Source organism: Eptesicus fuscus, chromosome 6, assembly GCF_027574615.1.
Source record: "Eptesicus fuscus isolate TK198812 chromosome 6, DD_ASM_mEF_20220401, whole genome shotgun sequence".
Classification (NCBI taxonomy): Eukaryota; Metazoa; Chordata; class Mammalia; order Chiroptera; family Vespertilionidae; genus Eptesicus; species Eptesicus fuscus.
The window spans coordinates 55,373,112-55,388,013 of record NC_072478.1 but is presented as its reverse complement, the minus strand read 5'-3'; the positions used below and the strand labels follow the sequence as shown (position 1 = coordinate 55,388,013).

The 14,902-nt window shown below is 43.0% G+C and overlaps 1 protein-coding gene across 1 annotated transcript in view; it reads right to left on the bottom strand.

The window, feature by feature from the left end:
* Positions 1–14,902, bottom strand: part of SLC10A7 (solute carrier family 10 member 7) — a 196,096-nt gene that overhangs the window by 33,193 nt on the left and 148,001 nt on the right. Inside the window, exon 7 of the mRNA XM_008143906.3 lies at positions 4,347–4,430. Within this exon, the coding sequence (XP_008142128.1) occupies positions 4,347–4,430 (84 nt within the window). The remainder of the gene's footprint in view (positions 1–4,346; positions 4,431–14,902) is intronic.

The following is a 14,902-nucleotide window of genomic DNA, read 5'->3' as shown; positions in this document are numbered from 1 at the left end:
CTTGCATCCCTGTACTTCTAACAAGTTGAGACACATGTCAGTTACTGCGGGACCCGCACGACGCACTGGGAGACTAACACACCTCAGGTGACAAGTGTCCCTATTGGAGATAACCAAAAAATGTAATATATGTCACTCTAGTTTCTGGTGTTTTGTTGTTGTTGTTGTTGTTTTTTTCCCCATGGTATTTTCTTGCCTTTTCCCCTACTGGTATTTATATCTATAAACTGATTTTTGAGTGGGGATATAAGGTGGGTAATTTTCCATGTTAGGTCTGAATTTTAAAATGTATTTTTTCTTAAAGGTGGCTTCAGATTGTTTCTCCAATTTTTATCCTCTATTCCATTGACCTCATCAATTTTCATAAAGTGTTTTGTTTCTTCATTAATATTCTGTTGAAATGTGTAGTCGGGATATAAAATCAAATCCAATGTATATTTTGTAAAAAGTATACTTTGTAAAAAGTATAAACAACAACAATAAATGAACACAGTAAGCACCCATCATCTACTTAACATTTTGAAAATTCTTTCCCACTATTACTTCATCGTGTTGTAATGAGAAAGGTCATACAGATATTATCCTGCTCAGTTTACTGCTGAAAACACAGGCTTGCAGAGCCCAAACAACTTGCATAAAATGTTCCAAAGCTAGTTAGCTGGCTGAGCAGGAATATGACTTTCTTCTCCTGAGGGGTCCCTGGTCCAGGGAGCTCACCTTCTGGTTAGAGGAGATAAATAAAAAGCAAAAACAACAAACATCAAGAAGCAGATACTATCCTGTTAGGCAGAGGTTTACACTGGACAATAGCGAGCAAGGCGGGGGCTGGGGGAGGATGAGGAAGGGTCTTTCCTTTCTGAGAGGGACAGGGAGAAGGTGTTCCAAGCACAAGGACTGACGACAATGCAGTGTCTAAGGCAGGATCGGGCTGGCCTGTTTGAGAAGCAGAAGCAAAGGCAGTGAGTCCCGAATGCAATGGGCGAGGGGGAAAGTGTTAGGGGAAGTAGAAGGGGTTTGAAAATATAGGACAGGGTGGAATAACCCTATGAGGAAGTCGAGTGAGACGTCTAAGAAGTGTTGTATGCCATTTTACATCTGGGCTCAAGAATTTTAAAAAAGGTGAGACCAACTATGTGTTTCTCTCTAGCAAAGCTGGAGACCCAGGGGAGATGCTGCTGGGGACTCCGTGAAGGTAAATTCAGAGTTGTCTTCAGGCAATCTTTTTATACAGCTCACACCCTACGATGGAGTATGCTATTAAATATACTTATTATAATAGAGTCTCTGCTTCCAGGAGGTGCACAGATCAAGTATAATCTCCCCTGGTAAGTATTATGCATCAAGACCCTGGGGGACCTGGAACTGGGGAGACAGAACAGGTGGACTGCACGTCAGAGGGCGTCTCTGTACCGAGTCTTGAGGAATGAGTAGGAGTTTGCTGGCAGGAAAGATGGGACAGTAAGATAAAAGGCATGGGGCCGTGAAGGGCCTGGTCCGGGAGGGGAGCTGCATATGGCAGTACAAGAGTCTAAATGAAGTGGGGGAGGTGACTGTGGAGAGGCAGGCTGGGGCCAGAGGATGAAGGGCTGTGTGGGCCACACAGCAATGGGCAGCAGGGAGCAGCAGGATGCTTTAAGGAGGGGAATAACCTGGCCTGATTTGTTTTTAGGACCACCCCAGAGACAGCAAAGACCTTGGGTCGGAACTGGAAGAGGCTCACAGCAGAGACAGTTTGGGAGGTGCATTTAGACAAGACAGGATGAAGATGTGGATGTGAAGATGCCAGACATGAGATTTCCAAGGCAGAAATGGGGGCACTGCCTGCCTGGATGGAAGGAAGGATGTAGGGGAGGCAGGAGGCAAGGTGGTTTCTACAGGTGGAGGCTGGGGTGTGATGGTTATCTTAGAATATAGGAGGGAGCGGTAGATGTAAATATAGCCACTTTGATACCTAGAGTACTTTTAAAAAACCACTTATACTACTTTTGGCTACCTTTACTATTTTATAATTTACAGTAATACTTTACTACTGAGCATGTAGAGGGCAAGAAATTTAATAATTTATTATTCTCTTTGGCTAAATATTCTTAATTATATAAATTATATAGCCATTTGCATTTAAAAAAACAGGTGAATGACTGACAAAGATATTTTCTTTGTCCATATGTTTTAAGCTGAACATTTATTATTAACAGACATATTTCCAAGATCCACTAAGAGAAGAATGTATGAGCCCTGGCTAGTATATGAAATTATTTTCAGAACCAAGAAAATAAGTATGGGTTTAAGCTAATACTATCCACAGTGTAAACTGTCTAGATCTGAGGAGGGCAGGTAGGTATTTTTATATCTCTATAAGATACAACATTTCCCTCACTGATCATAGAACTCTCACTCATTCCCTCCCTCATTCATTCATTCATTCATTCATTCAGCATATATGTATTGGGGGCCTATGATCTGGGTATGTAATGATAAGCAAAACAAATATGATTCCTATACTCATTATAGTCTAATCAAGGAGACAAATAGTTAACAGGGAAACAAATGATAAGAAAGTAGTGAAAAAGGACAAGAAAGGAATCAAATGAGGTACTGCAATAAAGATAATCAGGAAATCAGATAGGTGGTTCAAAGAAGATATGAATTAAAGAGTCAAATGAACAATGAGCTGGGGTGGGTAGAAAGACACTCTAAACAGAAAAATTAAGCAGGAATTGAGAAAAAGACAGGAAGGCTAGAGTGTAGAAAATGTGGCAAATAAGTTAGAGAGGTAGATGGGGGAAGTAATATTTATTCAGATTCCTGTTCTGTGATCAGCACTGTTCAAGTATCAATCATATTTAATTAAATTGTATTTTTGAGTGCTTTAAAATCCTTCCCCCTTATCCTCAATTCAGTCCCTTTTCTAAGTATAAAATGAAAATAAAACCAAAATGTGCCTGTATAGTGGATGCTATGATGAGCCACCCAGTTCCATCCCTTCAGGAATGGGCTGCTTAATTGGCTGAAAGATCTCAGTTGAGCTCTTTTGGGAGTTGCTGCTGACTGAGCAGATTCACCCAAGGGCACACCTCCCATGGGGAGTGGGAGGGACAGGAGTATCAAGATAGGAACTCTGGAGTAGGCAGGACAGTCTGAGGGGTCCTCCCAGCTCCAGGGCACCCCTGGGACGTGTTGAGGCCACTGCAGGATTGGTTCACAGTACACCTCCTCATCCCATCCTTCCTTCACTCTCCCAAAAGTGTTGAGCCCCAGGGTACTTCCCCACATGGAAACACTGGTCTCAGTGTCTGTTTCCCAGGGACTCTAACCCAAGATAGCTTGTAAATACTACATGTCTATACATACACGATTTTTTATAGTTAATATTTCAAAGAGTTGCCTTCTGTGTTGTATTGTAGGGAATTTGATAGTGTGGTGATGACAGATGCTATGGAGTACTTACCTGTGTCAGGCTCTTCAATGACAAAACCTTTATATGCATCCTTATGTCATTGGATACCTTTTAAGATGGGCATTATTATTATGTGATTTAGTAAGTTGTGAGTCTGGAGCTAAGGAGATCAAATGATTTGCCAAAGGTCACACAGCAAATAAGAGGTAGAACTAAGTCTAGAACCTACTTGCTCTTAAACCCAGGTCTATGCCCTTAATCATCCAAATATATTCTTTCCTAAAATTCACTCATTTAGTAGCACATTAAATTCTGTAGTTCTTTACTGTGGCTACCTGTGAGTAGAAAAACAACCTTGTTTTAAAACCTATATCTTATAATTAAATTACATGGTTATTATAACCTTGTTACAAGAAATTAATTTGTAAGAATTTATTTTATTGTCCAATTCAATAAGAATGGTAAAGGGAAGTAAATTTTCTAGGATCCAATGTAAGAGCTTATAGAATTAAATGTTTATTTTACCAACTACACGATCACAAATAGGATACCTGCTGCTGGAGGAGGCTCTGAGCAGCCAAAGACAGATGCTTGCTCCCAGCAATGGCCCCAAATGTCGAGACCTTACCGGAGGTCACAGAACAAGGTAACGGTTTGCTAAATGTTTCAAGTTAGCTGCATAGCTCTAAAGAAGGGATAATAAATGTTAAAAAAAATATATCAAGATTCTGGGCAGATGTCCCTATCTATAGCTATCTATAAAGCATATTGTTATTCACTAAAAAAATAAAACGATGAGAATACTGTGATTGATAAAACCTGTGTTGCCCAGTCTTATATTTTCATTTAACTGTCTCTTCCTCTATCTTTTTCTCAATTGTCCTGACATTTTGTAAGAATTCACAATTTGATCTATAAAGAAAAGAGCAGATGGAATTGGAGACCTTACCTGTCCAATAATGAGAGGAACCACAACTGTCACAGAAAGCTGAGAAAAAATAGATGTAAAAGGCACCGAAGAGGATGAGCCGAGCTGTTAAACAAAAATATAAGAGGGGTTAGAGTTACTTGGAACCAGTGAGCAAACAGTGCTGTTAGACAAATCATGCAATAAGATAATTCTTTCATAATGCACCCAAAATTTGGTAGCTATATACAAAGAGCAAGTGAAGTTACTTAAAAATTTTTAAAATTTAACACAAAATAGACTGCTAAGTAGTTTAGTATACAATTTTTATTGGGACACTAAGTTTGAGGACAAACAATAATATTGTTTTACAATGAACTGAGATAGCTTATTATGAAATCCAATTCTGAAAAATAAAGCAATTCTGTGTTCATAGTGTCTATAATTGTATGGCATGATATTTCACCTATAATCATAGTTTATGTGATTACCATTTCACCTATCACCTACCTAAAACAAACAAGTATATCTTATTCTCTTATCAAGGTGATATCTTAAGTTATGAAAATGAAATATTTTCTAACTTTCTTACTCCTTCAAAACAAAGGCAATGAGTCTCATAGTCTTTAATTTTTTTTCTTACACCAAGTCTAGCAAATGGGAAATCCTGAACATGACTTATTTTTCAACTTAAAATGTCAGTATACCTCTCCCAAATGTGTATGTCTTAGCACTGTTCATAATTCCTATTTTTTAACCCTTCCTCACTTTTTGGCTCTTTCTTTGCTAATTACTGCATTCTCAGCTTCATAAGAGCCAGCAGCACAAGATGGAGTTTGTCTACAAACACAGTTGCACCCTCACATTAGCCTCAACCACCAAGAACTGCTGTCTTCCTATGAACTTGAATGTTTTTCAAACCTCCTTCTGGTTTTCAAACCTGACAAGATACTAACCTGTTCCATAGATGTTTATCTCTCTCATAACTCCCTTCTGCCATCACATTCTCTCAAACCATCACTAACAAGCTCCCTGGCCCTTGGAATTTGCAGTCACCCTCCCCCTGCAGACCAAACCTCAATTTCCATAGTTACCTACATTTAGTTAAACTTGGAAATACCTTTTGGAAAAATTATTTTTGTAAAATACATTGAGATGGTGATGACTGAGGGCATAGAATGTTAAATGAAACAAATCAAATCTTTAGATCAATGAAGTCAGTAGCTCAGGATGAAATGTGAGATCAGATTCTGTGTGAACTGACTCATCAGAACCTTTCTCCACCTGGAGTAGTTTATCAGGTTCTGCACCCTCTCGCCAGCCCAATTTAGATGCATTCAAAAGGCTAAGAATGTATGTCCTGCCCATTGGTGCTGGCACTCATTCAACACTACCTTCAACACTGGCCACTGGTTTAACTCATAAGTTGTAGCCCTTTCCTCCCTTGACCGAGACACACTAACGGAATGAAGAGAGGGAAGCAGGAAACGTGGAACTGGTGAGGAGCAGATAGGATTCCTGATGTAGCAAATGCTACATTTTTGTGAGAGGTTTCTTTTAATGCAAAGCCGGAGTAGTAAAATCTAATTTCAGACTATTTCAGAGCAGCAATGTCCTGGAGGCACAAGGTACTTAACAAATATATTCTCTTCACAAATATCAATTCCAAGGATGCCCCTGGGGCAAGGATTGAAATAAAGAAAAACATATCTTACAGGAAATTGAAGCACTAGAAGAACAGAAAAATACACTTTAAAGAACAAAGTTTTCAAGTTCAAAACATCCAGCTCAATGGTCTATCCATAGGTTTGCAATGTTTGGAGACAGCCAGTAGTAGTCAGGGTAATAATAACTATCTATTAAAAGGTGATGATTCTTGTCTGGAAGCTCATGGATGATCTTACATGGCCCAGCTCCTCTTTCTATCTCAACTTTATTAAGTCAATACTTTCAAGGTATTTTAATGAACAATCATGTCACAAGCGATCGTCCCTCTGCCATTTCTGTGCTTAACCCAGTAACTGGCACAGAGAATGCATTTGTGGATGAATAAATTTGTGCAGAACAAAGAAATGAAGTAATGTGCAAACATGACGTGCTAAAAAATGACAGACTCTTATTCAAAACCATATCCATTTTTCCTAAAGTTAAACAAACACAAAACTTAAGTATACTAGTATATAAAAATATTATCATGTGGTATTATAGAACTTACATGGTATTTTTTCTCTGTTTATTACTAGTAACACAACTAATCCATATGTGCACCTAAACACAAAGGGCATACAGTCATGATGATAGCCATGTGAAGAAGGATGTGAATGTGTGTGTGTTCTGTGAGTGTGACTGTGTCTCTGTGAGTGTGTGCATTTCTGTGTGTGTCTGTGAATGCATATGTGTCTGTATATGTGAGTGTGTGTCTCTGTGAGTGTGTGTCTATGAGTGTGTGTGTCTGTGTGAATGTGTGTCTAAGGGTGTGTGTCTTTGTGTGAGTCTGTGTCTGTGTGAATGTGTGTGAATGTGTGTCTCTGTGTGAGTGTGTGTCTGTGTGAATGAGTGTAAATGTGTGTGTGTCTCTCTGTGTGTCTGTGTGAGTGTGTCTCTGTGTGAGTGTGTCTCTGTGAGTGTTTGTGTGTCTGTGAGTGTGTCTCTGTGTGAGAGTCTCTGTATGAGAGTCTCTGTGTGAGAGTCTCTGTGTGAGTGTGTCTCTGTGAGTGTTTGTGTGTCTGTGAGTGTGTCTCTGTGTGTGTGTCTCTGTATGAGTGTCTGTGAGTGTGTCTCTGTGTGAGAGTCTCTGTGTGAGTGTGTCTCTGTGTGAGTGTGTGTATCTGTGTGAGTGTGTGGAGCAGAGTGAGGGCAGCCTGTTCTCTGCCCTCAGCTCTCCCCGCCTCCTTAGATCCTTAATGCTGCTCCGGAGGAGAAGACCTAAGATTGACAGATCTTAACCCTGGAAGAGACTTGTAGCACCATTGCATTCCCTCTTTTTAAAGATGTGAAAACTGAGGTTTCTAATCGCTGCTTTATGATATGAAATTGGCTATGCTTCTCAAACACATTCAAGCCACCCTTCAGCCAAATCTGCTCCGTGACAACAGCTCTCCCACACTGGGAAGGCTGTTTGCTTAGCCATAGAGTATTCCTGCACAGCAGTAAGCTCAGAGATCAAATGGAGAAAAAAGTAAAATTGTGGCTTCATTACTAAGTTAATTTGGGGGGTTACTTAGCAGAAAAAAGGTTCCCCACCCCTGATCTAAAAGATCAAATTTGGCATAAGAGAAGTAAAGGAAAATCCATTTCAACTTCGGTTTTAAGAATGCCATGTATTCTAACTTCCATTCATCATTTGCACGGTCAGTGCTTGGAAGCTTCCTGCTCCTCGGAGACAGTGGAGAGGGCTACGGGGTGAGGGGCGGTTGCCATGGTCTCCAGGTCCCTCTGTCCTCTGCGGTGCCTATGATCTTAGATGCACTAGATGAGGAACACGGGTTAGAGCCTCCCTCCTCGGAGGCCTTGTCAGATCAGAGGCCAGAGCAAGCTAGCCAGAGATGTCATTAACAGGTTACACAAAGCCAGGCTGGGTCCGCGGGGATGCTGGGAGGCAATCCGGCAGGAGGGCTCCCTTAGAAGTGGCTCCGAGAGGAAGGGAACCTCAATGCGGGGCTCTAATTTGGCACAAGTCCTAGCTTTCGAATTGGCCGCCAGACGGGTCTTGGGTCAGTGTGGAGATGCAGGGGACCCTTGGGGAAGTTTCTGACTCTGTGAAGCATGCCTGGCATCCAGAAGAAAGAAGAGCGAATGCCGGCACAGGGCGGCTCCTGAGAGCATGCCTGGAAGAGCCGGAGACCCAGCCGTTCTGCATGCAGAGCTGACCTTAACTAAAGCAGAAGGAAGCTCGCTGTCTGGGGTACTCAGCTCATCACACTTTAATGAGGAACCTGTCGTGGTTTCTGCCGTGAAGACCAGTGTGTTTATGAGAAGCATCCATAATTCGCACTTGGATAGACTTGCAGGTTCAGAAACGCCTTGTTTGGTCAAGCAAGTGCTCTGGGCCTCACTGAGCTACCGAGGTAGCACAGCTTCAGTGGTGACCTACCTCCTGCTGCCAACCTGTGCTTCAAGACACAGTGCCTTAAACAATCCGGTCATCGGTTACTTTCTTTCAGGAATATAGTGCTGTGAAGCAGAAACTCACAAGTAGGTTTGTTGATTTGTTTTAATATCTTATGCTGAAAAGAAGTGATTCAGTGAAAATCAAACATGTGGAATTTAGGAGCTTTGTGTTCATTCACAAAGCTGTGAGCCATGGCACGCCCTAGGTCAGTGATGGGCAACCTTTTGAGCTTGGTGTGTCAAACTTTGCCAAAAAACTGAGCATAACTTGGGTAGTGTGTCACTTTGAGGAAAAAAACATTATTTCGCAAATGTTTCATCCTCAGGAGCAGCAAATGTTTCATCCTCAGGAGCAGCAAATGTGTCATCAGAAATGGCTACGCGTGTCAGTGCTGACACGCGTGTCATAGGTTCGCCATCACTGCCCTAGGTGCTGGGGATCCAGCCGTGCACTAAGCACAAACCCTTCCTCTCCAGTTTCAAAAGTTGAGTTTCGTGTGGGATCCACCCTTCATCTTCCTATGAATGTCCTCCCCCTCCTCACTGAGAACCAGAAGAGTTCTAGTCTCTTTCTAAGACTCAGTTCAGGCATTTCTTCTTTAGGAATTCTTTCCAAACGCTCCCCCCAAAATGCAGATGTGGCCACCTCCTCTTTTGTGGGGCCATAGAGTATTGTGGTGTCCACAGGACCTCTCAGCACCCTCGGTTGCTCTTGTTTGCAAGTCTGTCTGTCCCAGGAGTCTGTGTGCTCCTGAAGGCCAGGGACTTACTCAAGTTCACATTCCCCGTGCCCAGCAGAGTGGCTATGTTTTTACAGCTGGGGCACTGGTTCTTACACTAGCACATCAGAAGCATCTTTTGGGCAGAAACCGGTTTGGCTCAGTGGGTAGAGCGTCGGCCTGTGGACTGAAGGATCCCAGGTTCGATTCCGGTCAAGGGCATGTACTTTGGTTGCGGGCACATCCCCAGTGGGGGGTGTGCAGGAGGCAGCTGATCAATGTTTCTCTCTCGTCAATGTTTCTAACTCTCTATCCTTCTCTCTTCCTCTCTGTAAAAAATCAATAAAATATATATTTTTAAAAAACAAAAAAAAACAAGAAGCATCTGTTGGGTTTGTTAAAACAGAGACTGCTTGGCCCCACCTTCAGAACATATGGGGAAGAGGAAAGGCTGGTGCTGCAGAGCTGGGGTTCCAACTTTGAGAACCACTAATCCAGTACACAGCAGGTGCTTAACGAATGACCACGATACACAGGTAGAAAAAGAGGCCTGGCAACGTTTTCTTTCCTTCCCGTCCTTCCAACTTCAGGTATGTTACAAGGCCCTACTGAATTCACAGGCCCAGGCAAGGATCGGTGGGCTGGCCTCCCACACAATTGTCCTAAGTACACTAATGGCAGCAAGATTGTGCACGTTCTATGTGCCAGACACTGCTCTGAATGCTTAATGTGTGTTGAATAATTTAATACAGCAACTCCCCGAGGCAGGTCTTATCGGTACCCCAATTTTCATGAGGTAAGAGTGGCACAGAACAGACTTGGTCAAGGTCACCATAGCTAAAAGTGTCAGAGCCAGGATCCAAACCCATAAGTGTCGCTCCACAGTCTCTAACTTCATCCTACACTCTACTGCATGTTAATTACAGAGGGTAAGGAGCAGTGAAATGGGTAAGGGAGCAGGAATGGGCTCCCCCTTTCCTGACCCTGTGGGAGAAGGAGGGGAAGTGCATTAGTATGTGGGAGCTGGGGGCTGGGGGTTAGGGCTGCATGGAGATGGGGAACTGAAGGCAGGCAGAAGCAAGAAGAGGAGGAAAAGAAAGAAAGAATGGGTGTGTGTGGAGGCACTCGATCCACAGGGGTTGATGGTACAGCCTTTCTCAACTGGGGTTCCCAAATTCAACCACAGGGTCCAGAAAATTATTTGAGTGACATTTTCTCACCGCTCTCACGATGATACAAGACTAGTAACAGGGTAGCTTCATCAGCGTTAATCCAGCACATACAATGATGTCTTCTGGGCATTAGGACTTGAACTTGGCAGCAAAAGGCTGAATGGAAGCAGGGTTGGCTGCTATCAATCCATTCAATTCAGAAACTATTTGATTTGGAAAGAATCTGGGGGTCCAGTCAGTAAAATATTATGGGGCCAAACTAACAAGACACAGAAAGACAAACAAGTACCAATTCTTGACGGAGGGACGTTGACTGTCCGTAAAATCATACTTATCAACCTCCAGTTAGAAAACAGATGGTGCGTTTTAAATCTCTCCTGTAAGTGAGCTGACCTGTAAATTGTCATTAATGCACCAGGTCTTCCCTTGCTCTGCTGTGTAATCAGCCTTTTATCTCCTACCAGGGAAATCCATTAGCCACGGGCGTCTCCACTATGTGTGCCTCTTCTCAGCTATTAAAACATTATTGCATTAAATAATTCACCCTTGATGACTGGTCTTCGCTTTCATTAGCACCGCATTCAGGGAAAAATAAGGATAGATATTTATAGTGTATACAGTGGAATGACGGATGTTAAATCTCTTTTTGCGAGGAAATGGGAAAGACACTGCTTGAGACAGAATAGGACTTGTTCACTTCCTGTCCAGTGCCCACCCTTACCCTGCCCGTCACCCATTACCCATGGAGCCCAGTCCTGGGGGAAGGGGAAGAAGGAAGGGACTTGTTTCCTATCGCACCTTACTTTCTAGTGCCCACAGACAGATGTACTCTCCCATACCGCTCTCCTTTCCTTCAGAGAGAAGCCGACAGGAGTGTCCCTGGTCCCCAGCCCCCAATCCCTTCTAGGTTTCCATCTTTCCCCAGAAACTGCAGTTGAGCCTTTCTTTCACCCAGCTGCTCCTTCTCTCCAGGGACACATGCAACGGCGTTGATTACTTCCACACACAGATGAGTTTAGTGTACACCAGCTGACAGGCTCAGTGTCAAACTGGCTTTTATTTCTATTAAAATTAAGAACATGATTGTGAAGAATGTGGTTGATTCTGATTCAGCTGCCCGAATCAAACTAAAGCTGGGTCACTACCTGGAAGGCATGTATTTAGTTGGGAAAGGACCCTGTTTACTCTAGGTGCATGGTGTTTCCTTCTCTGGGAAGGAACGAGCAAAACAGGCTTCAACTGATTTTTCAAAGATAAAAAATATGTAAAACATGTCTTGTTGTTATAGGCTAATTTAAAACCTAAAATGAAAAGATTACCTTCCATAACTGAAGGCCCCAATGTACAACTGTAAGTTCCGGATACTCAAACCACACAGACATTTTAGTGGGATGCACCCAAATGAACGGTAAATTGGCATATCATGGTGCACAGAGGAAAGCTGTGGGGAGACGGACTTTGGGGACCTGGAGAGCTAGGGGCAGCGGTACTCAGAAGCATCTAGAAACAATCTTTGCTTCTAATCCCCTGACCACAGGATTTGGTCTTGTCAATATGAGTTTGGTTCAGGAACCAAAGTGCCTACTGTTGCAAACTAAACAGAGCAGATGTTGACGCTCCCCCAGAAGAGTGCTCTGAGTGTGGGGACCCTCAGCAAGGGCGGTGGAGGGACGCAGTGTCCTCCTCATGCTGTGCAGAGCAGACCCCGCCTGCTCAGCGAGCCCAGCAGCTGGAGTTGGGAGGAGCTAGGGGCAGGGAAAGTGTGGCAGAGGCGGCAGCGCTGTGCCTGAGCTCACCCAGTCACTGCCTCCCTCCCTTCCGTGGAGCCTGAGAAGTCCCAGACCAGCAGGGAGCTGGCCTCCGGGACAGTGGTCCTTAAAGGAGAAGGGAGGATATCAATGTCACTTCTAGCTAGAGCATTTGGAAATGGTGTACCAGGTGCTCCTCCTGGCCCTTTAGGGTTCAAAAGTCTGGGGGTGGGGGGAGAGCCCCGGCAGGGTATTTATCAAAGACTCCAGATTATTTTGCCTCAAAAAGTTCTCCCTGTGTGAGAACCACCGCTGTGCGTTTTACACACACAGTCAGAAGATAAGCTACTCTCGGGTTCAAGAGAATATGGTCCTCACTTGCTTTAGAAACGTTTACGGGAGTAAAACATTTGGGCCAATTAAATGGATAGTTTCTCTTTAAGTGTTTTGTCATCATTTTATACATGTGACTATCAATTATGCAATCATCACTGGGAACATATGACAAAAAGTAGAGTACTGCATATGACAGTAATGGCTATATTCATTGTTTCTATTGATGGATCAGAAGTTGAAGAATTATTTTTTACCACAGATAGCCATTTACTAGAAAAACTAATAATGACTGCAGCCTCAAGGTCAGGCCCGGATCTCTCTCCCTGACCCCGACCTCTCTCTTCCATGAACTCCTATGCAACTCAGTCTGAATAAAACAGTGTAGCGGTTAATTTTCCCTCTAAATGTCTTCATTACTCTTTATTCTTGTTTACCCAAATAAACTTTAAGTTTGTTCAAGGCAATAATTATGCCTTGTTCTTGTTTAGTCTTTCCTGTGTTACCCAGAATAAAAATATTCAAGAAGTAGCAATTGAGTGCTGATCGTATGTCTTAAAACCACTGTCTCCTGGGAGGATTGCTGTGTGAGTATCACCTGGAAGGGGTCCCCGGGGAGGCAGACTCTGACTGAAAACGCTTGTGCTCTTTACTAGTTGTGCAGTCTAAAGCGAGTTACAAAAACTCTTTGAACCTAAGTTTTCTCATATAAAGTGAGGATAATACCTACCTCTAAAGGTAGTCATGCTGTTCACATGGGATTATGTAATAAGTTCCCACTATATTTACTCAATAAGAATTATTCTACCTCTTTCTCTCCCATTACTATGGATGAACTCTGTGTTTAGGAGGCCACACTCTCCCTTTGTGAATGAGGACACACCCCCTTTCAAGATATGATTTTTAAAAAAGACAATTCAATTTCCAGGCGTTGTTTTAGTTTCTTCTGTAACATTAGAGGCCTGGTGCACGAAATTCGTGCACTTGAGGGGGGCGTCCCTGAGCCCAGCCTGTACCCTCTCGCAGTCGGACATCCTTAGTGCTCCCAGTTGAGCGTCTGCCCCCTGGTGGTCAGTGCGTGTCATAGCCGTTTGGTAGATTTGCATATTAGCCTTTTATTATATAGGACAGTGATGGCGAACCTATGACACGCGTGTCAGCACTGACACGTGTAGACATTTCTGATGATACGCAGCCGCATGCCGAGGATGAAACATTTGCTGCTCCTGAGGATGAAACATTTGCGAAATAATGTCTTTTCCTCAAAGTGACACACTACCTGAGTTATGCTCAGTTTTTTGGCGAAGATTGACACACCAAGCTCAAAAGGTTGCCCATCACTGATATAGGATAACATCACAAACTGGGTAAACAGAAATATATTGTTTCACAGTTCTGGAAGCTATTAAGTCTGAGATTAATGAGGTCATGCTCCCTGTGAAATCTGTAGGGGAGGATCCTTCCTCATCTCCTCTTGCTTCTGAAGTTTGCCAGCAACCCTTGGTGTTCCTAGAGTTGTAGACCCAACACTCCTTCTCTGCTTCCACCTGACGTGCATTCTCCTTGTGTGCCTCTGGCTTCTCTCCTATAAGGATACCAGTCATATTGCAGTAAGGGCCCACCCTACAGCAATATGACTTCACCTAAACCCATAGTCGGCAAACTGCAGCTCGCGAGCCACATGTGGCTCTTTGGCCCCTTGAGTGTGGCTCTTCCACAAAATACCACGGCCTGGGCGAGTCTATTTTGAAGAAGTGGTGTTAGAAGAAGTTTGTTTAAAAAATTTGGCTCTCAAAAGAAATTTAAATCGTACTGTTGATATTTGGCTCTGTTGACTAATGAGTTTGCCGACCACTGACCTAAACTAATTACATCTGTAATAAGCCTATTTTCATATAAGGTCACATTCTGGGGTACCGTGGGTTAGATCTTCAACACATCTTTTTGAGGGATACAACTTAACCCATAACAGGGGTGTTGATAAGAACAACAATACTACATCTTTTATGGAATGTGATCATATTTTAAGTTGCTTGGGGTTTTTTCCTCTTAGGAAATGAGGCCTGGCAACCCAAGTGTTTAAGCAATGCCCATTGTTTGTAAACTGCATGACAACCTAAGTGCTATATGCCTTGCATGCGAGTTAAAGTCACAGAACATAGAAGTGTCTATCAATGTTGGGTGATGATGCCCGTGACAACCTATTGGGACAGCCCAGGTGGCTCAGGGAGATACATTACACTTTTAAGTTCAGGGTCTTGGAGTTCCTTTCACTATTCTTGTTGCTCTATTATTTTAAAATGTTGAACCAACTAAAGCTCACAAGTCTGTGGGTCCAAGGGAGGGGGGAAGCTTGCAATAGTATAATGCCATAATATTAATCCATGGAGAAAATCTCTATGGCATGAAGATGGGAAGGAGAGGGAAAAAGTACTTCTCTAGTTCTTTAGTCATGAGCCAAAACAGGGCCACAGAGATTCCAGCCTCTGAGATACTCAAAAGTGCTACCCTAGGTC